The following is a 27,441-nucleotide window of genomic DNA, read 5'->3' on the forward strand; positions in this document are numbered from 1 at the left end:
ACTCCAAATAGCCTTGATCAAAAAAAGATCTACACATAGGCATATAATTGTTAAGATTCCAGAAACTCAACAGAAGAACAAAGTTCTACAAGCAGTGAGAGAAAAGAAACAAATCACATACAAAGGAAAGCCCATCAGAATCATAGCAGACTTCTCAACACCAACCATCAAGGCAAGAAGAGCTTGGAGTGACATATTCCAAGCCCTAGAAGAAAACAGTCTCCAACCCAGATTGATGTACCCTGCAAAACTATCATTCAAAATTGATGGAGAAATAAGAAACTTTCATGACAAAGAGCACCTTAGGAACTTCGTGAATACCAAACCAGCACTCCAAAGAATTTTACACAATATCCTAGGAACAGACATTGAGGATCACAACCTCAGGAACCAAAGGACAATGAACCCATCTGGCACAACAAGAAATTAAATGTAAAGGGGGAGAATCCAACAAAAAGAAAAAGTCATGGCAATGACAAGTCAATACATTTCAGTTATAACCATCAACATTAATTTTCTCAATTCACAAATTAAAAGAAATAGACTGGCAGAATGGGTCAAGAAGCAAAATACAACAATATGCTGCATAAAAGAAACACACTTAATTCAAAAGAAAACTCATAGACTGAAAGTTAAAGCGTGGAAAACAATACTCCATGTATTGGGAACCCGAAAAAAAGCAGGAGTAGCTATCCTCTTGGCAGATCAAGTAAATTTCAAACCAACACTGATTACGAGAGATGAAGAAGGGCACTACATCCTTGTAAAAGGAAGAATCCAAGAGGAAGAGATGACAATCATAAATATTTATGCACCAAACACTAGTGTGCTCAACTATGTAAAACAAATACTAACAGACATGAAAAGTCATATATGCACTAATACAATTGTAGTAGGGGACCTCAACACCCCACTGTCACAGATAGATCAACTAGACAAAAAATAAGTAATGAAATACTAGAACTCAATTGAACTCTTCAACAAATGAACTTAACAGATGTTTACAGAGTCTTCCACCCCACAAAATCAGAATACACATTCTTCTCAGCTGCCCATGGGTCATTCTCCAAAATAGACCACATACTCACACATAGAACATGTTTAAGTAAGTGCCAAGGAATTGAAGTTATCCCCTGTATATTATCAGACCATAGTGCGATGAAATTGGACATCCATAGCAAAAGAAACTTGAAAAATTTCATAAACACATGGAAATTGAACAACACACTTCTGAATAACCAATGGGTCACAGAGGAAATTAAAGAAGAAATCAGACAGTTCCTTCAGTTAAATGACAATGACAATACAACATATCAGAATCTATGGGACACAATGAAAGCAGTCTGATGAGGGAAATTCATAGCAGTGAATACACATATTAGGAAAACAGAATGAGCCCAGTTAAACAACCTGATGCTGAAACTTAAACTTCTAGAAAAAGAAGAGCAGAACAACCCCAAAGCTCATACAAGGGAGGAAATTATAAAGATCAGAGGAGAAATCAATGCACTGGATAATAAGAGAACAATACAAAAAAATCAATGAAGAAAAGTGTTGGTTCTTCAAAAGAATCAACAAAATTGACAAACTCTTAGCCAACTTTATCAGAAAAAGGAAAGAAAAGGCCCAAATCCATCCAATTAGGAATGAAAAGGGTCAAATTACAACAGACCCAGAAGAAATCCAGAGGATCATCAACACCTACTTCTAGAACCTATATGCCAATAAATGGAAAACACAGAAGAAATGGACAGATTCCTAGATACATATGAATTATCAAAGTTGAACGAGGAAGACCTAAAAATTCTAAACAACCCAATATCAACCAATGAAATTGAAAATGTAATTAAAAACTTATCAACTAAGAAAAGCCCAGGCTCTGATGGCCTCATGGCTGATTTCTACAAGACTTTAGAGAGGAACTGCTGCCACTACTCTTTAAACTCTGCAATGAAATTGAAAGGGAAGCAAAACTCCCAAATTCATTCCTGGAAGCAAGCATAACCGTGATCCCCAAAGCAGAGAAAGACCCAAACGAAAAGGAGAACTATAGGTCAATCTCACTAATGAACATAGATGCAAAAATCATAATAAGATACTGGCAAATAGAATGCAGAAGATCATCAAGAAGATCATACATGCAGATCAAATGAAATTCATCCCAGGGATGCAACATACACAAATCAATCAATGAAATAAGCTATATCAATAGAGCCAAGGAAAAATCCCATATGATTATCTCCATAGACACAGGAAAAGCATTTGACAAAATCCAACATGCATTTATGATAAAAATCCTACAAAAAAATTGGAATAGATGGTCTCTACCTCAAACTGCTAAAAGCCATCTATGAAAAACCAACATCCATTATCATACTAAATGGTCAAAAACTGAAATCCTTCACACTAAAATTGGGAACAAGACAAGGATGTCGACTATCACCACTCTTTTTCAGTATAGTTTTGGAAACATTAGCCACGGAAATTAGACAAGAGAGAAATAAAAGGAATAAAGATAGGAAATGAAAAAGTCAAATTGTCATTATTTGCAGATGACATGATTCTGTATATAGAAGACCCCAAGAACTCCACCAAAAGTCTTCTAGACTTAATAACCAAATTCAGTCAAGTAGCTGGTTACAAGGTCAACACACAAAAGTCAATAGCTTTCCTCTACATGAATGACAGACTCACTGAGAGAGAAATAGGGCAAATAATTCCTTTCACAATAGCATCCAAAAAACTGAAATACCTAAGAATCAGCCTAATGAAAATAATCAAAGACCTCTTCTCTGAAAACTATAGCACTCTGAAAAGAGAGATTGAAGATGATATCAGAAAATGGACAGACATCCCCTGCTCCTGGGTAGGAAGGATTAATATAGTGAAAATGGCCACACTTCCAAAACTGCTATATAGATTCAATGCAATTCCAATTGAGATCCCAGCAACATACTTCATGGACCTTGAGAAAACTATCCAAAAATTCATTTGGAAAAAGAAGAGACCCAAAATAGCAAAAGCAATTCTAGGTAGCAGAGACATGGCAGGGGGTATTACAATCCCCAACTTGCAACAATACTACAAAGCTACTGTGATAAAAACAGCATGGTACTGGCAAAGAAATAGACCTGAGGACCAGTGGAACAGATTAGAAGATCCAGAAACAATGCCAGACACACTCAGCCATCTCATCTTTGATAAAGGAGCCAAACACCCTCACTGGAGGAAACATAGCTTCTTTAATGAATGGTGCTGGAAAAATTTGGTTTCAACTTCCTAAAGATTAAAACTAGACCTGTATCTCTCACCATGCACTAAACTAAAATCAAAATGGATTAAAGATCTAATTATTAAAATAGAAACTGAACCATTTGGAACAGAGGTTAGGTAGAACCCTTGAAGATATCAGTGTAGGAAAAGGTTTTATGAACAAAACCTCAGTTGCCGATGAACTAGCACAAACAATCACCAAGTGGGATCTCCTCTTTTTAAAAGGCTTCTGCACAACAAGAGAAACCACCAGCAGTGTGAAGAGACAACCCACAATGTGGGAAAAAATCTTCACCTGCTTTTCCTCAGACAAAGGTCTACTATCTCGAATCTATAAAGAACTTAAAAAGATCAGACCTCCCTAATTTGAAGACCCAATCCAAAAATGGGGATCTGAAATGAACAGACATTTTCAGAGAAAGAAGTAAAAATTGCAAATAAATACATGAAAAAATGTTCAACCTCACTGGTCATTTGAGAGATGCAAATGAAAACAAGCTGAGATTCCACCTCACTCCAGAAACAATGGCTGCTATCATGAAATCAACCAATAACAAGTGCTGGTGGGGCTGTGGGGAAAGAGGAACCCTGCTCCACTGCTGATGGGATTGTAGAATGGTGCAACCACTGTGGAAATCAGTATGGAGATACCTCAAAGAACTAGGACTGGAAGTCCCATTTGACCCCGCTATTCCACTGCTGGGGATCTTCCCCAAAGAATTAAAAGAATCATACCACAGTGATATATGTCCACCCATGTTCATAGCAGCACAGTTTGTGATAGCTAAAACTTGGAAACAGCCCAAATGCCCATCAACTGGAGACTGGATAAAGAAAATGTGTTTTTTTTAATAAAATGGAGTAGTACTCAGCCATAAAAAATAGGAAATTAGAGATAATTTTAACTAAATGGATGCATATTGAGGCAATACTCATAAGTGAAATAAATAGGACACACATGTTTAAATACCAAATAGTTTATCTGGTGTGAGAAACTGAAAGTGTAAATGAGGACCAAAATATATGATTCGTAATGTGAAATAGGATTTAAAGGGGCAAAGGGGAAGGAAGTGGGAGGGGTAGGGGAAAGGAAAGAAAGGAATGGAATTAATATGAGAAAATGGAAAAATAGGAACAAAATCTTTGTAAGTAGGGAGGAATGGAGGAGTTGAAGGGAGGGCTCAGCAAGGGTGAAAAATAAGAACCAAGAGAGATTATGCAAAGGTGCAAATTTCCAATAATGAATGTCATTATATTGTATACCTAAAATGTATCAATGATTAGAATGAATAATAGATAATGCAAAAGAAAAGAAAGAAAAGGTCCAAAGGGGTAGGGGTAGTGAGAGTGGCAGGGGAAAGAAAGAAGGGAAAGGAGAATTGATGAGAAATGGAAAAAAATGGAAATAAAGTCTTTGTGAATAGGGAAGGGTGGGATAGGAATGGGGAAAAAATAAGAACCAAGATGCATCATATAAAGTTACAAGTTCCCAATGAGAAATGTCATTGTGTTGTATACCTAAAACATACTTATAAAAGAATTTATGAAAAAAAATAAAAAAATAAAAATGATCACTTCATTTTTCTGTTCTCAAAGAGAAGTATGTCAACGATCCCAATTCGAGTCTAGATATTTCTAACATTTGAACTTTCCAAAAATATGCTTTCACCAAAGCCTTATTCTTCCTGGCTTCAATAGTCTTTCATATCTTTATTTAAAGTTCTGGATGATAAGTGTGTTATGACAGTTTTCATGAATTAGGCATACAGCTGTGAGAATGAAAGTTTTATCACCAACTCATTTGGTAGCTGGACAAGTATAATGATATTGATGATATCACTTTCATTTCTGACCCTTGCTGACTGGCTCTGTGCTTTTCTGAAGCTATTTGCTTCACTGATATCTTAGGAGCAGGGGAATTAACTGTCCACTCATTTCCTGACAGAGAGAGGTACTGAACCTAAATATGATTAACCCTCATGATTGCTTACGTCCTTACAAAGGCCTAATATAAAGTTGAATGATCACTATTATCTCCTATAGTAATCATTATAATCCAGACTAAACCACAGACATGAAATATTTGGATATTTGCTTACTGGTAGCCCGGGTAGGTTTCTAAGTAATGACAATCTAGAGACTTATTTCATAGAAAATGTATAACCAGCTATATGACTTCCACATTTATATGCCCAAGTTCTATTTACTGCATGCTTAATCATACCCTTTTGTACATTTAGATGTATTTTGTTCCTAACTTTAGGAGAGATTTTATTCCATAATTTAGCCTTATTGAACTATATTTCAATCATTGTAGCCTTTAAGGTACCAAGTGTTCTCCTACACTGCTTGGTTCCAAAGCTTGCGTATACTATTATATTCTGATTATGCTGGCAAAGAAATAAATGTGTTATGAAACAGAGAGACATTTTATTTCTATTTCAGAAAAGAAATCAATTTGGATTTTAATGGAAAGTACATTGAACATGTAGATCCCTTTGGGTAATATTGATATTTTAACAATGCTAATTTTTCCAAAGTATGAACATTTATTTGTTTCTTTTTAAAATTTCTTTAGGCAATATTTCATAGTTTTCAGTGTTCATTCACATCTTTCATCTTCTTGGTTGTTTATTCCTAAGAATTTTAGTCTGTTTCATTCTATTGTAAATAGCAACATTATCTTAGTTTCTTTCTTGTATAATTTATGATTAGTATTTTGTATTGTCTAACATTACTGAATTAGTTTATAAGATCTAATTTTTGTGGCATTTTTAATATTTCTATGTATAACATCTTGTAGATTCCAAGAAGACATAATTTTACTTCTTTTCTGATTTTGATATCTCTTATTTCATTATATTGTTTGATTGCCCTGGCTAAGTCTTCCAGTACTATGTTAAATAGAAGATAATTTTTCTTATAGGATAAATTCTAAATAAATTGCAGAGCAAATCTGAAATATAATAGGGAACAGAAAGATAGATGGTTTGCAAAACGGAAGAGGACCAAGTGATGGAAGGAGGGGAGAGGGAAGGGAAGAGAATGAAAAAAAACCAATTGAAATGTATTATGTACAGGTACTAGCTCCCCACAATGAATATGATCATTACTTACTGCAAACATAATAAAACATAAAAAAGAACCAACATTTTTGTCTTCTACCTAATCTTAGAGGAAGCAATTTTAGCTTTTCACTGATTATCATATTACCTGTGGGTTTTCATAAACAGTCATAAAATGTATACAGAATCACAACATACTCTGAAAGCTAAAGAAACCTTGAGAAAGAAGATCAAACCTGGAAGTGTCATAGCATCCTCTTGCTTTGAATAACATGATACAGATAGGGTTGAAGGGAGGATAAGGGAATGGAAAAAAATAAGAATCAAGATACGTCATGTAGAGATACAAATTCCTTATGATGAATATGATCATTATGTATACCTAAAATATACCAATAAATTTAAGGAGTTAAAAATAAAAACAACATGAAATTGGCATGAAAACAATACACCACTTTAATATAGAACTCAGAAATACACCCAGGCATGTACAGTAAATGGAATTCCAACAAGTATGGTAAGAATACACAATGGAAAAAGATATTCTCTTTTCAATAGTGGTTTTGGTAACCTGGATATTGACATGGAAATTAATGAAACTGAACTGTTATCTTATAGAATACATACAAAAAATAGATTACAGAGTTAAAACTTAAACTAAAACTCCTAGATGAAAACATAGGGGAAATGCTCCTGGACATTGGCCTTGAAATGAGTTTTTGGATGGCACCAAGAACAAAAATAGACAAGTGTGACTACATTAAAGTAAAAATGTTACACACAACAAAGGAAACAAACAAAAAAATGAAAAGGTAAACTACAAAGGATAGCTATTAAATAAATAAAATTTAATGAAGATGTGGAGCACTTATATTCTCCAAGTGAGAATATAAAATGATACATTTTAATATCTATACATTTAACAACTATAGAAATTACTATGGCAATTTCTCCAAACATTAAAGACAGAAGTAATAGCAGAGTGGTATTCCATTGCATATAATTACTACATTATTTTTCACGGTACCAGGGATTAAACTCAGGACCTTGAGCTTTTGAAGCAGGCACTGCACCACTGAGCTAAATCCTCAGCAGTAAATACCAAATTTTAATCCATTCATCAGTTATTGTACATATAGGCTGGTTACAATATTTAGCTATTATGAATTGTGGTGCTATGAGCATGGGCATGAATATATCACTGTAATATATCTTTACAAAGAAGATAAACTTGAGTCATTTGTAGGAAAATTGATACCCATGAGACCATAATATTAAGGGGAATAAATCAGACACACAAGCTCAGATATTACATGGTTTCTTTTATGTAAGAAACCCAAGTTATAAACAGATAGCAAAGTAAAAGATAGATAATAGGATGTAGGGACATAGATCTTTCTCAAATGAAAAGGGGATGAAGAGATAGTGGGTAGAGGGGAGGAAAGGGATGAAAAAAGACATTAATATGTGTTATGTACATATACCAACCCCACACAAATAATGTAAACATTATGTATTGCAAACACGTACTAAGAAAAATAAAAGTCGGAATATTCATTCCTATTGTTAAACATATTTATTTATTTATTTATTTATTTATTTATTTATTTATTTTACCAGGGATCAAACTTGGGTCCTTGCACTTGCAAAGTAGCCACTGGCACCACTGAGCTAAATCTTTGGCCCTAAATATATTTTAATTCTTGGCTCTATACATTGACATCCCAAAATCATAATGTATTACCACCTCAGCTAAATCAATGACATGTGATGTAAGCGTCTTCCTTGGGATTGACACCCTGGTATCTTTCTCAAGAGCTTCTCTGAGTGTTAGACCACCAATGACATTATTATGGTGCCTATTGGAATTTATAAGTCAGAGAAGGAGAGTAAGAAAAGAATGACTTATGATTAAATCATAAGTATGATTGAGAAGTCAAACAATTTTCATAGTAAGCCACATATAACTCCTGTTTCACAGTATTATTTTTCCTTTCTTTTATCTTTCTTTTTTTTCTATCTTTTCTGCTCCTCTTTCTCCTCCTCCTTCTTCTCTTCCTCTTCCTTCCCCTCTACCTCTACCTCCTCCTTCTCCTTTTTTTTTCCTGGCTTGGATGTTTGATGACAAAAGATTTCTTCTTTAAATTTCAATTTTAAATATCTATGAAGACAGTAAAATTTAATTTTCAGTTAAAATACAGCCATTTATTCAATTCACTAGGGATATTAGAAAAATATGAGAATGAGAAATATGTACACACACATATATGTGTGTGTGTATATATGTATATACCATTTTATTGCTGATTTAGCTTCCATATAAAAACCTCAACCTGAATGTTTCTAGTGCCATACAGTTTTAGCCTTCTTTGTATAAAATTAGATATTAAAAATAATGATTTATAGTAATCAAAAATAATGCTAAAATTTCAGTATTTCCTAGTCACTGAATGATGTTCCAGCCCATCATCTTATTTTTTTCTTCACAGTTACACTAAATAATCGTAGTTTGACTATTTCACAGCTGACAAAAGTAAGCATATTGCAGATCATTTTGGGGTTGCCTATATAAGATTTTATAATAAGAAAGAATTGAAATAGAAAAATATGAAATAATTCTCTTGTATTTTGATATGGGATGCAACTGACTAATTCTTGGTTTTATTAGCACTATTTGGGGAAAAATGAGGCATTTTCATTTAAGTTTTAGAAATAGCTCAGTGTAGAGGAAACGTCATTTCGATCATCCTCGAGACTTTATGTTGGAGTAAATCTTGGCTGAGGCCAGTTTAGAAGATAATTTTAACTTAATGTATGAAGAAAAGCCAGTCAAAAGAGATATTTACTTGGCTTTTAAAGAATTAATACATATGGACTATATTAAACCCTGTTTAGCATAATTACATTTTATAGTGAAGTCAAATGAATATAACTAGCAGTTAGTAAGTACCTTGTTATTCCAGAATATCTGAAGAATATGAGGAACAGAAATATTTTGTAACTTGTCTAAAGTCTCAATTGAAAAATAAGTTTGCATTAAAATAGAGGCACATCAATTCTCCTAAAATTTTTTTTTTTTTTGGTACTGGGGATCGAACTCGGGTCCTTGTGCTTGCGCAGCAGGCAGCGAAACCACTGAGCTAAATCCCTGGCCCCAGCCCTTTTCAAATTAAGAAATATTATCACATTTTTTCTAAGGAAGCTAGTTTCAAAGGTACACGGATTGCTGAAAGGCCTATATCATTCATTAGAGGTCTAGAATTCAAATTCAGGTTCTTATTTATTGTGTAATATCGGGTATCTGCTATATGGCATTTCGCTGAGTGTCAGTTAATCTCTCATTATATTGAAATTGATCAGATCCTCCACCTTTACACACACTTCTTTCAGGTTTCTTAAGTCACCAGTTCAATAAAAGCTTGCTGTTTTTAAAGATACCCTGTATAAGATAGTTCATCAATCCTCCTCCTTTTAAAAAAGTTTTGACCTTTTTTGTATTTGTCTTTAATGCTGAAGAAGTTAATATATCACCCCAAAACTGAGTTAAAAACTCTTATCTCTTCCTTAGTTTCCATTTAATTTAAATTGTTACAGTATGCATTTAACTTTTTATTTTCATAGTACCATCCAACCTCTTATCTTACAGAATGTGAAATGCTGCCAAAAAGTGTTTTGAACATTCTCCCACTGATGATGTTCATGAAAAGAAGAGGTCAGTTTAGGTGGCTTTGCAAGACAGCTATTAGTGTCATGTTACAGACAAAGAAAACACAAAAGTATGTGGGTGTGATTGGTGAGCTTATCTCATTCCCCAACATCCCCAAGAATAAAATGGTACTTTTGACTTCCAACAACAACAACTGCTTTTAGTTTTTGCTGACTTATTTCAGCTTGGGGTTGAGTAAAACATTGGAATTGATGGAACTATACATCACTACATGATAGTGTGTAGTTCAATAATAAACAACAGGCATTTAAAGAAAATAGATCACAGAAGCATCACCAGAGGTTTCAAATTAAAATGACAGGATTCAAGAAAGGAGATTTAAATAACTAAATTTACTCACATGGTATAGGGCCTTGTGATGAATCAAGAAAGGAAATTGCATAGATGTTTTGTCTAGAATATGTTAAAAGAATATACAAGATGGCTAAAAATGAATGATTTTCTAGACATTGCATACTGGTAAACTCATGCTGGTAATATGCAAGAAAAGGAAATAAACTGCTGTATGTTCATAGTTATATCAAGGAAGAGCTGCAAAAGGATCAACATATAGATAACAAATCCTCAGCACCCCAGGGGCCTTGGTGAGAGGGAAACTATTAAAATCTGATAAACATTGGTTGAAATAAATATAAAAGTCTCCTCTGTAGCGGGATGGAAGGTATTCATGTGTTTGAGAGCAAAGAAATTACTGATTAAAGATTCATGAGATGAAACAGAATCTGAAGTCATTAGTAGATAGGAAATGAGTAGTTTCGTTTCACAATGTGAGTTAATCATTACCTGTCCTTATCTTGAGAATGGTCCCAAGGAAACACAGGCCCTTGACAATCACAAAAATGCCCCAAATACTTTATGCAAAGCAATGTTAAGGGGAATTATAGCTGATCTAGGACGTTAGTCTTCAATAATCACACATGCATAAGAAATGCAATACACTTTATTTTTGGTTGTTTTTCATAAAAACTAGATGTTTGTTTTCTGGGTTTGTCAGTTGAGATTTGTAGCAAAGCAATCATAATAAATATAGTTGCTGGCCTGGGATTTAGCTCAGTGGTTCCGCTGCCTGCCTTGCAAACGCAAGGTCTGGAGTTCGATCCCCAGTACCAAAACAATAAAATAAAATAAAATAGTAAAATAAAGTAAAGTAAAATAAAATAAAATAAAATAAAAACATATAGCTGCAACTGGGTAAACTAACACAAATATTAGGCTAACTCTTATTACATATTTTTATCTGTTATTGCAATAATAAACACCTTTCAATTATTACTAAATTCAAACTAAGGAAATAGATGTTGAATTAGAACAAACAGCACAAAAATTAAAATCTGTTCAAAATATGAAAAATGGAAGCCTCATGATATGTATTGTCAGGACAGGAGGTTTTTTTGTGTGTAATCTACTTTGTTTTTCTCATCACCAGCTGTCTTTATTGCTATCACTGATCATTTTGCTTCATTCATTCACAAACGTGTGTGCTAAATTGTGGAGATAAGAAAGTAAGCAGGGATGATCTGTCCTTGCCTCACAAAGTAGGCAGCTCAACAATTAGCTCTTTATGACGAAGAAAGTAGAGTGACTGGGAAACACTTTGCAAAGGTGTCCGAGCCAGTCTAGAGAATTTCTGAGCCATAGGAGATCTTCAAGCTAAAATTGGAAAAGTTGAATGGGCACTGGCTATTTATAATGTACACTGAAATTCAAGTTAAACTATTTATTACTTTAAGTCCCTAGAAAATTTAATTTCTTAATAATATTGGTGACATTTTAATTGTTTATAATTTTAATAATCCTTTATTTATTTATTTATTTATTTATTGTAAGCTCCATTAATTGTGGCAATCATCTATTGGGTAGCCAAATTGTTATTGGTTGAGTAAAAAACTTCCTTTTAATCACTGTCACTTTCTTTTTACTTCATGATTTATTGTTATATAATCTATACACCCTAAAATTCACCATTTTAAGTGTAAATATCAATTGTTTTTCATATATTCATAAGGTGGTGTGATTATTACCACAATCTAATTCCAGATTATTATTATCATTCCAAAGGGAAACCACGTACCCATTGGCAGTCATTGTCTGTTCCTCCCTTGCCCCAGCTCCTGGCAAGCACTAATCAAATCTGTGCTTCTATAGATTTTTCCATTTAGACATTTCATATATATCTCTCCTATGATGTGCCTACTTTTGTGACTTGATTTTTTTCACTTAGGATAATGATGATGCAATGTGTATCAGTATTTTGTTCCTTTAAATGGCCAAATAATATTCTATTTTCTAGATGTAACACATTTGTTTATCCCTTCATCAGTAGTATAGGTTTGACTTGTTTCCACTTTTTAGCTATTATAAATAATGTTGTTTGAACATTTGTGTCTAAGTTTTTGTACTGACTTATGCCTACATTTGTCTTGAGTATATAATTGGGAGTAGAATTGCTAAGTCATATGTTAACTCTGATTATCCTTGGGAAATAGTTCAGACACCTTTCCAAAGAGGCTAAAATGGAATTTTCCACTCCTATAGCAATGTCTTACTTCTTTTTCCAGACTCCAGAAGAACTAGAGGATGTTTCTGATCTTGAAGAGGATCACGAGGTTCACAGCCACACCAGTGTTCAAACAGAAGGGAAAACTGACCGGGTATGTCATCTCCCTGGGAGGAGAGTTGTGCACTGCCCCTTGAGGACTGTGTCCTCTTCTTGTCAATCTAGGCAGAGCCTCTCAAGGGAAACTCTTGGATATGGAACTTGTTTTCTGGAGCACAGAGGGCAAAGTCTTTGAATGCAGAAGCAGTAACATGAGGGAATTATCTGCTCTACCTTGAGAGCTCACTGTGAGGCCATTTCAGGTCAGGTAGTGAATCACTCTGTATTGCTTTTGGTCTTTGTAACAGTCATATGAATATAAAAGTGAAATATGTGCATGTTTATTTAAGGTAGAAAAAAACCCCAAGAGATTGTAAATATACTCTGTAATACCAGGGAAAAACCCTTGGAGTCAATACTTCCCACTTTTCTTCCTGCCTAACCTCACACACACACACATACACACACACACACACACACACACACACACACACTGTACAATTTTGAAGATGTTAATCTCAATTTCTGTTTTCCTCTGAAAAGTTGTACTTCCCTTTATTTTTCCTCAATGCGTGGACATCTGTGAAAGTTTGGCACTCTAACCACTAATGGCCTGGAACTGCAGACCCAACTTAGAACTTGGATCCAAGATCTAGGTAATACAGCATAGCAGATAAGACTGCCAGAAAATGCTCTTGAATGGGGCTGCTCCTGCTTGTATTACCTGGGAAAGTAAGTCTTTCTCTGTTTAAGCTCTGTCTTTTGTAAAGTGAGAATACTAATAACACCATCTATGTGAGGGTTTTGGTGGCAGTTAGCCGAGTTCACTGACAGAATACTTAAAACAACATCCAGTTCATAGAGTAAGCTCTCAATGATTATTACTTATTATTAGTCATAACAGCAGTAGCAATAATAATCATAATCATCATTGTTATTACTCAAATAATTAAATTTAGTGACATAAAATTTGGCCTGGGAAGTAAATTTATAACTGTCCTGGATGGACCTATCTGACTGAAAACACTTTTACATTGCACAACTTGAGCAAACTGTGTTTTTATGACTTTGTTGTTACATGGTCTTTCCTGAAGCAATTCAAGCAAGGATCTATCTGATAAACCTTAGGTCAGGAATACATGTGAGTGTACATTTCTTTAAGCAAAAATACTGATATTGCCTGGAGTGTTTTCATATACTGTTGTATAATAAGATTTGTGTAAACTGATTTAAAACAAACTTTAAGCTTTACCAAATTTAGCTCATAATTCTTTGGATTTCTATTTCCTAGGAATGTAAAGTAAAGGAAATAATTTGAAAATATTTAATATCAGAGGCAGAGAAGCAGATTCTGATTTTTTTAGCTCCTCTTTTCAGTCTTAAAACTTCTTGTGCAAAAATATTTGTATTTGCCTTCACATATGTGAAATTAATGTTAAAAACTGTCACCTTAGAATGACAATAAAATATTTTACTGTCAATAACACCTAGCATTTATATAGTACAGTCATATCTCAGTGTTCATTGGCTCCAGAATTCAGCAAACTTGGTACTCATCACTTTTTGAGGAGAAAAAAGTGTTTTAGCACTGGGTATTTGCATCAGTCTCATGGTACCTCAGGAGCAGTACAGAACCTCTGTATACTTCTTGTTAATTTTTTATACTTTTGTGCATTTTAAGTGCTAATCATGGGGATATTATAGGTTAAGAGTAATACTACTAAGCCTAAAAGACTTATATTACCCAAGTAAAAGGCTAATATTAGCTCAATAAAATGTGAAAATTCTGGAGAACTTTCACAAATTCTTTTTTTTTCCATTAAGTTTATTGGTACATTTTAGGTATAAAATAGTTGCATTCATCATTGGGGTCTTGTACCATTACATGAGTATCTTGGTTCTTATTTATTTCCCCTTCCCTTGCCCTCCCTTCACCCCCTCCACCCTTCCCTATTTGCAAAGATTTTGTTTCCATTTTTTTCCTTTTCTCATATTTTTTCTTTTCCCTTTTTTCCTTTCCCCTACCCCTCCCACTTCCCCTGCTTCTTTAGACATTTTCTTCCTATTACAAAAATATCAATTATACATTTTTAAAATTACAATATCAAGATCTAGATTACCACAGATTTTACAGAATTTAAAAGGATATAGAAAGCATATTACAAAAATCTTTTTTGAAATAAATTTGACAACTTCGAGGAAGTATCTTGGAAGACAATTAATGAAACTAACTCTGGAGGAAATATAAAATTTAAATAAGACCTATTAAAGAAAGTATATTCCTGGCTTGAAAACCTACCTATATGACAACAGCGGGCTCATATACATTTTAAGTATTAAATTATGTCAAACAAAGCAGAAAAAAGAAGGAACAATTCCCCCCTCATTTTAGGAAATTAACATTGTGCTAATCCTAAAACCAGATAAAGATAATAGAAGAAAAAAGTATGAACATAGATAGAAATTTGTTTAACAAAACAAACTATTAGAAGTCAGATCTGGCAGTATTTAGAAAGTGGTTTTGTTATAGGGATGGCTGTGCTGGTTCAGCATTGGACAATCCACCCCCAAAAGTCATCATTTTAACAGAGGAAAGGAAAAAACCAAATGATCCTGTCACTAGTTGGAGAAAAAGTATTGGACTGAATCCTACAGCTGTTCAGGGTAAAATCTTTCAGGAGACTGGAAGTAGAACAGAACCTTCTCAACAGATTAAAGACATGTACTCCATACTTCCAGTGAGAACACCTTCTATGAATGGAGAAGATACAATGCTTTCTCCTTAAGGTGGGGAACAAGGGCAGATATGCTTACTCTCAATCTGGGTTGGAGGCTGTTTTCTTTTAAGGCTTGAAATACATCACTCCAAGCTCTTCTTGCCTTGAGGGTTTGCATTGAGAAGTCTGCTGTGATTCTGATGGGCTTTCCTTTGTATATGATTTTTTTCTTTTCTCTCACTGCTTGTAGAATTTTATTCTTCTGTTGGATTTCTGGAATACTAACTATTATATGCCTATGTGTAGATTTTTTTTTATCAAGACTAGCTGGAGTCCTATATGCCTCACTTATCTGTATGTGAAATTCTTTTCCCCTGCTTGGGAAGCTTTCTGCCATCACTTCTATGAACAGTTTTTTATGTCATCTGCACTCTCGCCTCTTTCTTCATTGACTCCAATCAGTCTTATGTTATTCTTCTTTGCATCATCTAGCAGCTGCTGGATTGATTTCTCATGTTCCCTTACAATTTTAAAGCAATTTTTCTTTTCCTGGTCACTAATTGCAATCTTATCTTCTATATGTGAAATTCTATCCTCACATTGGTTCATTCTGCTGCACAGACTTTCGATGGAGTTTTTAATCTCCTGGAAATCTGTTTGCATCTGTTTTATGGATTCCATTTTTTTCTTATGTTGGGATTCCATCATGTTCCTCAGATCCTCTATTTTTTTTTATCTGTGTCCTCTCTAGATTTATTAATCATGTATTGCACTATGAGCACAATCTTTGCTCTTATCTGAAAAATTATTTCTGATTTCATTTTTCCCAGATCCTCTTTTGTTGACAGTTCGGAGAGTCCAGGTGGTTGATTATCAGATTGTTCCATCTAGTTTCCCCTTGGGGTTGTTGTAGGTGATCCAGAAGTCTGTTTTTGAGGCTTGTTTATGTGTCTTTTCATTTTGAAGGGGGTGAGGTGTGTGTGTGGGGTGTGCTCTGGCACCCGCGTGGCTCATCTTCTCTGCCCTAGGACTGTGCGATGGCGGCAGGAGAGCTTCCTTCTGGGTGCTGGGACCAGCTCAAGTTCTCTGTCCTAGGAACATGGGATGGTGGCCCACAAATTATTTCTAATTACATTGTTTCTTCTGAAATAAATTCATTTGATATTCATAAATCCTGGCATTGGACAGGAGTCCTGAAATGGATTAATAGTGAGTGCGAGGGTATGATTTTCTTGCTTTTATAATTTTCCAAATATTTCTCATTTTACTATAAAACACAGAAAATATGATGATATGTATTGTGAAAAAAGTTACCTTAGAAAAACTCCATGTTTTCAGGCACTGATATTGCCTTATCAGTCATAAAAACCTGTGTTTTGCTAGAAATGTTTTCCTCCAAGATTGGAAGTAGGAGTATTCCATGTCTATGTTTGACTTGAGAGACATGTTCTGCAAATAAACACCATTATTACAGAGCCAGACAGTTAGTATTTGGTAATGTATTTCAGTAATGCCACTGTCTTGGGTTTCCATTTCTTACTGATTGTTTGGGTTGTTAGTCCTATAGAAATCAGTTCACATTAGAAACCATCTAGGGCACACAGCATATAAATTTAATCTCTTTCAATCCAACTGGTATCATTGAAAAGAGATCAGATCTCACAAACAGCAGTGGAACTGGGCATTCATTTTGTTGAAGGTAAACTTTGCTCATGCTTTCAATGAAATGAATGATGCTGAATCACTGGAGGTGCTCAGCAGGTATGAGAGCTTACAAAGTATTGACAGAATGCAGTTTTATTAAAATAAAGGCACTTTTTAGAATGCAGGGATTAGTGTAAACTTTTCTGGGTTTTCATTCTGACTCATCACATATAAACAAGCAAGAAATCAGTTAAAATTTACAATTTAGAAATTTCAGATTTCTTTGTCTAAAAATGAGATTAATAGCATCCCTTCTCACATCATTGTCATTAACTTTAAAAAGGAGTATATTTTAAACTTAAAATTATTGCTAAGAAATCAACATGATTTTTATCATTACTTTTACTTATAGTTTTTTCATTGTGTGGAATACCAGTAAGACAAATGATCCCCATGTATTGTGGGTCACAAAGCTGATGATCTCCATGGTTCTGGAAATTATTAAATCTTTCATAGAAGCTCGTTTTTCTAATCTTGTAGAGATGACTCTGAAAATGCTCTACATCCTGAATTTTTATTGCACTGTTTGCACTTTCCTGGCAATCCAATCTTTTGTAATACTCCTGGGTGACAATCTAACCAGGTTTAGGGACAAGATGGGTCCCTGACCATAAGATCTACTCAAGTAACATTATATTCAACCTGCCTAACCTCTGCTCTTGTATGTCTTCTCTGTATAAATTTCAAATAACTCTGAATTTATTGACTTCCTGCCTTGGGGCTTCCCAGAACTACTGTGTGAAATCCCTTTGGATAATGGTTAGTCATTATAATTCATACACTTCCACCTCCAGTGCCTAGAAGGAAGCATTAACATCCCATAGAGAAACTCTTGATCAATATATTCTTCATTATTGTAGGGTGTTGGACAACTCTGATATACATTTTTCACAGATACTGTAACGCTTCCCAAAGGAATCAAGTTTACATTTCTGTAGTAATGACTGGCTTCATACTATACTTTTGGAGTAGGTCTAATTTTTTTTTTTCTGATTCATTCTTGTTAGACTCCAACTGCTGTTCCCTAAGATCTGTTTTGCAAAGCAACAACCTTCCATTCTCAGGTTCTTCTTTTGGGGGAAAATATAGAAAGATAATAATTTCCCTATACTTTAAATAAATCTCACATTAACTTTGCTATACTGGTATTGATATTGTTATCCCAGTTTTATAAATATTTCTAAGCCTCAAATTTACATAACTTGTCTAGTATTTAGAACATAAAGTTAGTAGGATTCACCCATTAGCAATTTTTTTTTTTAAAAAAGCCAAAACCACCTCAACAAATCTGATACACATCATTAATGGAATGAGAAAGAAACACAAAGAATGCTACAACTGTCTGTAAAGGAAAGATAAACATTTCTTTTTAACTTTTAAAGAAAAATTATTTTATAGTATTGGGAATTTAATTCCAATAACATCCTTTTAATGTATATCTCATGAGTCTATTACAACAGATTGTACTCTCTTATCTGGAAATGAATGACCAAGAAGGATAGCTCAAATCTTTCCCCAAAGCAAGGCACCTAGCCAGAACCAAGCTCACATTTTAATAGGTCTTATAATCTCTACCAGATATCTTATATCCCAAACAATCTCATATTCCCTGTGGTGATAGATCAATTAAACATATTAAGTTCAATCACACATCCATGTACAACCTTTGTTTTCTATTCAAAATTACTGTAATTTGTGCCCAATGAATTGAGTATATCTTTGACACATTTCACAAGCATCATCACTGAGAATGTACCATTAAATTTTGAAAAGATTCCCTTGACAATTACTTTATTTCCCTTCAATGTTCAATGTAGAATTCCTGATCATGGTATAAGGCAAGTGTCTAGATTTCTTTTTGTTTGCTGCTGTTACAAAGGAGTAAATGCCTTTTGTGGTTCTTGGATTATGCAGACTCTGCTATATTGATCAGGTGCTAGAACCAATTTCAGACATTGTTTAATAATGAAGTGACAGTTATTTATTATCATTTTATTTTCTACATTTCACTCCTACTAGCTTTGCCTGAACATCATCGGTTACTGCTCTCATCAGTGGCAAATGCCACTGGGCATTGTAAAGGTCTGTAACTAACAAAAGATGAGATAAAGTCCATGGTCAATGAAAGAAAAATAGTGCATGCTTTATAAAATGGCAATGGTACAGTAATGTAAATTAGTGATTATATTAATTATTATACATGAACACTCACTGGACCAATACTGTGGTGACATCCACTGATAAAACATTCTACAATAAAAAAATAGTTTTAGTATTTTATAGGTTCACAGCATATTCCTCATAGAGTTCACTCTTTATTCTGTTCATACTTTCAAAAAAGTTGAAATAGGTAACTTTTATCTAAAAACTCAAATTTGGAAGAGGCCTGAAAATAGACTTTGCTTGAGACAATAAATTTCTTAAACTTACCGATAATCAGATTTTTGTAAGCCTTAAAGTTTCCTACAAGTCTATATTAAATACTTGCTAAAGCGTATTTTATATTTAAACACAGAAATGCTAGTTAACATTATAACTTATAGAACATCTCCAAATTGCTTATCTTTTTGAGCAAAATCCCTGGAGGGTTTTTAAAATTTTTTTTCCTTGATTTTTCTAATTAGCCAATTTGATCTCAAGAATTTTAGTTTATTTATTTATTGTATTTATTGTGTTTATTTAGTTTATGTATTTATTGTATTTATTATTATTTAGTTTATTCAAGTCATGTTGACTGAAACTAAATTGTAGTCATCAGGCTCTAGCCATACAATGTTTCCAGAAGAGCACGTTTATAAACTTGGATAAAGGCTCATCATTCCCTAAGATATTGGTGCCCTAGTACTGATCCAGTCCATATTATAATTCTGTACGAGTAAGATGATTTGTGAAACACAAGACCATAATCTTTCAAATCACATCCTTTGGAACTCAATCCTAAAACCAATAACAAAATCAGTCTGTTGATTGGAGTTCAGAAACTACCTAGTGAAGCCCAGACCCAGGCAGTCTCCCTTGGTGGATCACTTCCCCTTGGAGAAGTGCAGTATTTGGGAAATAGAAGCATAGGGCAGGATCCCATAGCATGAGAATCTGAAGTCTCCCATATGTGGAATCCAGAAAAGCAGAGTCAAATTACTCCTCATTCAGTCTTTTATGATATCAACCTCTGTGATATTTCATTAAGAGAAAAAAAATCTAATTTGTAGATCTGTGCCCTGGTTTATTTTCTGCAATAGAGAGAGCAGTGCTGGTAGAAACTTCAGAAATTGGTTAAGTCCTTGCAGGAATGTACAGCAGAGAAAATTTTCCTCAAATTTGCTCAGGGACAAGTATGGATTTAAAAAGTCTCAATAGAAGAGAGTTTAGGGAGTAGAATGGGTGAGCAATTGATTCACCTTTTCTAACACTGCTTTAAAACAGAGAAGTCCAGAAGATAAAAAATTTGGTATATTAGAAATATTATTTCAAATTTTATTTGTACTCAATACTATCTCAGTAATGTTGGAAAATTTATATTTCTGATGCTGAATTTTTTCATTTGTAAGATTGTGGCAATAATAGTACCAATTTTATGGTGATTTTTGAAGATTGAATTAGGTATGAGAAAAATGTAATTGTTTCTAGAACATAGGAAATAATAATAAATTTTGGTTGTATAAAATTAATTACATATAAGGTGTCAACTCATTTAAACTGCTTTTATACTGACAATCCCTTACAATGGTTTCACTTCTGACTTTGTGACTTGATACTTGTGTGACAGTGATATCCATTCAGTAAAAACTAATACTTTTTTTTTTTTTTTGGTTAGGGGTGCTGGAACTCCTGAGCTAAATCCCCGGCCTGAAACTATATACTTTTAATTTAGCATTTGGATGTTTTGCCAAATTAGTAATATGCTGTCTGGTACATTTTTATAATGCTGGCAGTGTTGGGAAGCTGTTAGCTTGCAGTCAGCCATGGGCTCATGAGGGTAAATAGCCATTCTTCTACAGTCATTGTATTGTCAAAACTATGTTGTTTGCAAAGCTAGGTGTATTAAATGGATTTATGGCTTATGATATTGTCAAACTGTGAGTTTATCAGATGACATTCCTCCATTATAAATTGAGGTGCACCTGTATATTTACTTCTTTTGAGCAGCTTAAGGCATTTGTTTAATAAAGAAAAACCTCTTGATGAACTGATAAGTTCTTTACCCATGGTTTCACTTTCTGGAATTTCAAATACCTGTAGTCAACCACAATCCAAAAAATTTTATAGAAAATTCCAGAAATAAACAATTCATATGACTTAAATTGCATGGACATGACATTGTCAGAAGAATGATGAAATCTCATGCAAACTTTCTCTTTTCCACCTGGGTGGGGAATTACTCTTGTCCAGACTATCCAAGCTATTATGTGCCACCTGTCCACTAATCACTCAGTAGTTATCTCAGTTGTCAGATCCACCATGGTGGTGTTGCTGGGCTTGTATTCAAGTAACCCTTATTTCACTTAATTATGCCTCTAAAGCTCAAGAGGAGTGTACTAGCAACTCTATTACAGTCTATTTTTATAATTGTTCTATTTTACTATTAGTTAATAGTAATTAGTATATCAGTTAGCTAACACTGTGAGAAAATATCTGAGTTAATCAGCTTAGAAGGAGGTAAGATTTATTTTGGCTCATAGTTTCAGAGGTTTTAGTCCATGGTCATTTTTACTTTGGGGCTGTGTGATACGTCATGGTGAAAGTCTATAGTAAAAACAACTGTTCACCCATTTGTGGTGACTGAGAAGTGAAAGAAAGAAACAGGCAAGGACCAGGATCCCCCATCAAGGGTACACCTTCAGTTACTTAACTTCCTCCCACTAGAACCCCAACTCTTAACTGCTGTACTCCCTCCCAGCAGGACCAGAGTCTGTCAACCAAACCTTTTGCATACGGGCTCTTGTGGAACCTTCAAGCCATACCAATTAGTTACTCATAATTACTAGCTTAATTTATAAATTAAATTTTATGTTACTGAACAAAAACATACAAACACACATATATACATCTATATATGCACCAGATAGGATTTGATAGTATTGGTGGTATTGATGGTTTCAGATATCCACTGAAATATATCTCCCTCAAATAAAGTGAGTCTTGTCAGATAAAAGGCTGAAAACCAAGACCAGACCAGGCCACAACAAGCTTTTATTGTAGGAACAGTCTGCCTGGCTATCCCTGAACAAAGGAGAGACAAAAGCAATATGGTCAGGACAGACAGTGACATTTATAGGAGCGGGGGTGGGGTTTGTAGGAGCTGAGGTGGGGTTGAGTGAAGTAGTGGCTAGGGACTGGAGGAACCTGTGACGTCACTAGTTGCTAGGAGGAGAGCAAGTATTAGGTTACTCTTTTGGTGGGGGTAGGGACATGTTGGAAAGAAGGTAGCTATTATATACAGCAGCCACCCTAAACTGGAGGAAATCTATCAAGACTAACATGCATAGTTAATTTCCTGGATTTGTGGTGCCAAACAATTTTAATATACTGACTCTTTATTGCCAAAATTCTGATTTTCTTTTCTTGAAGAAGGGAATTAATTAGGATTGCGTTAAGAAGTTGTAAAGGTTACATTAATATGATTGTTTCTTAATGATGCCATCACATTTATATATTCACTAAAATAATGTAGATCTAAAATACTGATCAAAAAGAAAACTCTTGGTAGTTGAATACAGCAAAAAAATTTAAATAGTGAAATTCTTATTTTCTTTAACATTGATTGAATGCCTGGCACCATACTAGGAACTTTTCTTCTTGGTAGAATTTTGGGAGGTTGAGAATCCATTGTTCTTTGACTCACAAAGTTCTCAGTCACCTTCATAAAGTTATGTAGGGGTTGATTTATTATTTTTATGATATATACTCATTAAATAGAAGAAAAAAACCAAGAGAAAATCTTACCCTAATATTCACATTATGCATCTCTTAAGACAGTTTTTTTGTATCCTTGTCCAAGAAGGACATATGCTCTAGTTCTTTCTTCTTACATAGCTTAAAAGGCAGTAATGTCTAAAAATAAGTCAAAGGTTATGTTCTTTCTTTTTCAGTTTAATATGTGATGGTAGTGTCTTATAGAGAATGGGTAAAATTATCTGGACTTGTTTAACAGTTTTAAGGGGTCACATTTTCATTTGAATGTAATTGAAGATATCTCTCCAGTTGTGGTTGAGTTTAGTGAATAGAGCATGAATAAAAAAACACATTATAAAGTTTTAAATTCAACTGTATAGTAATTGTTTCATTATTTCAGCATGAGATTGTGCTGCCCTTTAAAACACGTACATATACACATATACACATAGTTACTGGTGACTGGAAATCACAGAAATTTTAACAAGTAGGTTTTTCTGATGATCAGGATTTATTAATATATTTAATATTCACTTACTATGAACATATAGCTTGTATACCTGCTCTGATTTTACAATAATCTTCATTGAATCCACTGAATCTATAGAAGCTCTATAAATAGAAGTAAATTAGGACAGTTACCAAGGTTACTGGACACAACCTCAAAATGTCAACAGCAATAAATGAATTGGAACATATTAAATCATAAAATACTAGAGATGATTCTTGAAATTTTAAAAAAGCCATGTTCACTCCAAGTTCGTGTTGTTAATAGGAAGAACTGCCTTATTATTGCCTGTATATATGCCATTAACTGAATATCTTCCACCATAAAAAAAGAAAAAAATACTTCTCTTGGGTGATTTACTTTAAAAATTCAAAACATTTTAATAAGCACTATTTATTACCAAAATATACTTTCAATAACTCAAATTTATACTGAATAACCCTAAAAAATATGAGGAGGCATGACCTCATTATCTTCTTCATGATGCAATTTGGCTTAGGTTATTATGAAAAAACGGTTTGGGTAAACCTAGATGAAATTACATGATTCAGCAGCATTATAGCAGGCAGTGCATTTGCATTTTCTCATCATTGGTTTCTATAATTTCAATTGTGTTCTTGGCAGTAATTCTGCTTCTCTACTTTTCTGGGTGATGATTTTCAATTTTTTTATGATTTCCTTTCCCTCTATCAATTTCCAACATTAGAGTTCATTAGAACTCTGACCTAAGAGTCTTCCAATTATTCCCATTTTTTCTAGAAATTCTAATGTAGCCCCAGGATTTTGAATATCATACATAGGCACAGAACTCTGCTCAATCCTGTCTCCTGACCTCTGGCTGTATGATTTGCATGCCTGCAAGTTTCCTGTCCTCTGATGGCTTCCAGACACTTGTGACTCTCACTATCTCCAAACCTTCATGAATCATCTGACCCCACAAATCTGATTCAACCTCTGTATTCCTAATGGCACCTTTACATTTTCAATTGCTCAAGTCAGAAATAATTTTTGAATCCTCTCATGGCTAATCATACAGTATGTTCTGATTTTTCTATCTCTCAAATATTTTCTGGACATTTCTCCTAAATAGTTGCTCACTTTTCACCATCTTCACTATCAAAAAAGAATTGCACCAGACAAAGTTATACAAGAAAGACAGACTTTATTCACATTTACGGCAATAAGGAAGCAAGACTAGAATTCTAACACTAACTCTTAAAACACAGTGCTGAAGATTTTCAGAAGTGGGTGAGAGGGATTGAAAGCCATCAAGTTTGCTAACTGCTTTTACCTAAAGGAGTTGTAAAGAGTTGTTCTAAACTTTTTCTTCATGACAGAAGATAGAGTTACCACTTGAAGCAAGGTTATCCTCTAAAGTTAAGCTGCTATAATCTAAGGAAACTGGGGTTTAGGGGCTCTAACTTACTTGATGTTTGCATTTCAAATGGATGGTTACCAGGACCTCAAGAAAGACATTTTCATGCTATAAAACTGGTGAAAGATTTTTAAAAGATTTACATCACAAAAAGAAAAAAGAAATTGTTTACAGTTATGAGTTTTGTAAAGGAAATGCTCTAAGAAACTGGAGGTCAGGGGTCTAGATTCAACAAGATTCAACAAGAAATTTTAGCCAAACTGAGAGCAACATTAAGACTATCTTGAACATTATACCTAATACACAGGCATTTCTCACCTAGATTTATTTTTACTTTTTTTTTTTTGTACCAAGGAAGGAACTCGGAACCTTGCACTTGCGAGGCAGGCAGCGGAACCAATGAACTAAATCCCTAGCCCCTCTCACCTAGATTTCTATAGCAGATTCCTGAACTGTCTCCTTCCTCCTCCAGTTTTTAAACTTTCCTTTCTCCACACTTAAATTCACATGCTATTTCTAAAGTCCAAATTGGCGTTTTATCACTGGACATAAAAATCTCTTCTAGAACTCAATGTTACCCCTTTCCTCTGACATGAAATCCAATACCCTAATTCCCTTTGTAAGGGAAGTTCAGAATCTCCTCCCTGCTCTCCTGTTTGTCATGATATTTGACTACTTTCTTTCAGACTCTGTCTTGTGCAACAGTCTAGTTCCTATAAAGGCATTAGCTCTTCCTCGTACCATTCCTCCATCTCCCAAGAACACAAACCCTCCCCTTCACCAATAAATACCTGCTCATCATTAGGGTCCTAGATTATGCCAACATTCACTGAAATCTAAATGTGAGCCTAATCTTCCCCAACATGCATCTGTATCACATAAAGATACCCACTGTGACAGCTATTGTGAGTGTATAATTTCTTATGTAATTACTTTTCCTCCCTCCCCAACTCTGCTAACTTCTAAACTCCCATTATCACAGATAATATATTTTCCCATTTAATGTTATATTTACAGAACTTAGTACACTGTTCGGCAGAAGCATATCTAGTACATGTGAAAGAATATAAGGAGAGACTTTTCTTTATAAAACATTCTCGGCAGTACATAGATCCTCAGTATATTGACTGCAAAGTATTATATTATTTTTTGATCTTTCTTTCTTCCAAAAATTGTATCTACTTGTACAAGATCAGCCTTACTATATAAATTATTAATTCATTACTCAAATATTTTAATGAGTGTCTACTACTTAGTATCTGTGAATATAAATATTAATGGATTTGTCCTTTTTTTTCTATTTTTTATTGGAAATTTGCACCTTTACATAATCTCTCTTGGTTCTTATTTTTTCCCCATTCCCCCGGCCTCCTTTCAACTCCTCTATCCCTCCCTATTTACAAAGACTTTGTTTCCATTTTTATGTTTTCTCATATTGATTCCATTTCCTTCTTTTCTTTCCCCTACCCCTCCCACTTCCTCTTCCCCTTTGCCCCTTTTCTTCCTATTTCATATTATCTGTTATACCTTTTAGTCCTTATTTACACTTTGGATTTGTCTGTTTGACGAAATTCTTATAATAAGGCATATGAGTCCAAAAACTTCATAATTTCTGTATCGACAAATTATAACAACATATATGTATAGAGCATAATGTGATGTTTTGATATATTTTTACAATATGAAATGATTAAAATAGGTTGTCTGTAGCCTCACATTTTAAAATATTTAAAATCTATTCTAAATAATTTTGGAATACAAATGCATTATTATTTATTATAGTCATTACCTGTGTAATAGATCTCTAAAGCATATTACACTTGTTTCATGGCAACTTTGTACTTTTTGTTCAGCAACTCTCCTGTCCACATCTCTCACCACAAACAACCCTGCCTCTGGTAAATATTTTTGGATTTTACATATAAGTGATGTCCTGTGTTGTCTTTCTATGTCTGGCTCATTTTATTTAGCATAATATCTTTCATTTGCTGGAAATGATAGAGACCCCCATTTTAAATGTTGAATAGTGTTCAGTGGTGCATGTATGCCATGTTTTCTTTATGCATTCGTCTGATGATAACTACCTAGATTGTTTCCAAATTTTGGCTATTGTGAATAATATTTCAATAAACAAGGGAGTAGAGATACCTATTTGGCATATTGATTTCAATTTCTTTGGCTATATAATCAAGAATGGGATTTCTGGAACATATGGTAGTTCTATTCTTAATTTTCTAAAAAAAATGTATATTGCTCTCAATACTGGCTGTATTAATTTAAACTTCACCAACAGTGGACAAGTCTGCAACATTGACAACACTTTAATTTTGTCTTTTTGATAATAGCCATTCTTAATAGGTGTAATGTGATAGCTTGTGGTTTTAATTTGTACTTCCCTTTTGATCAGTGATGATGAGCAATTTTCATGTATTTATTTGCCATTTATAACCTTTATTTTAAGAAATGTATATTTAAGTCCCTTTCTCCTTCCTTCCTTCCTTCCTTCCTTTCTTTTCTTTCTTTCTTTCTTTCTTTCTTTCTTTCTTTCTTTCTTTCTTTCTTTCTTTCTTTCTTTCTTTCTTTC

The 27,441-nt window shown here is 34.0% G+C and overlaps 1 protein-coding gene across 12 annotated transcripts in view; it reads left to right on the forward strand.

Annotated features, from left to right (window-relative positions):
- Ctnna3 (catenin alpha 3) overlaps window positions 1-27,441 on the forward strand; it is a 1,794,873-nt gene that overhangs the window by 1,586,034 nt on the left and 181,398 nt on the right. For 11 of the 12 annotated variants that reach the window (XM_021259452.2, XM_021259448.2, XM_021259451.2 and 8 more), the window contains one exon: window positions 12,624-12,716. The exons of the other annotated variant lie outside the window; for it this stretch is intronic. In XM_021259452.2, the coding sequence (XP_021115111.1) occupies window positions 12,624-12,716 (93 nt within the window). The remainder of the gene's footprint in view (window positions 1-12,623; window positions 12,717-27,441) is intronic. 12 annotated transcript variants of the gene reach the window in all.

The sequence above is a fragment of the Heterocephalus glaber genome, unplaced genomic scaffold (genome assembly GCF_053883595.1).
Source record: "Heterocephalus glaber isolate CG9 unplaced genomic scaffold, H.glaber_assembly_v1.0 deba00001497, whole genome shotgun sequence".
Classification (NCBI taxonomy): domain Eukaryota; kingdom Metazoa; phylum Chordata; class Mammalia; order Rodentia; family Bathyergidae; genus Heterocephalus; species Heterocephalus glaber.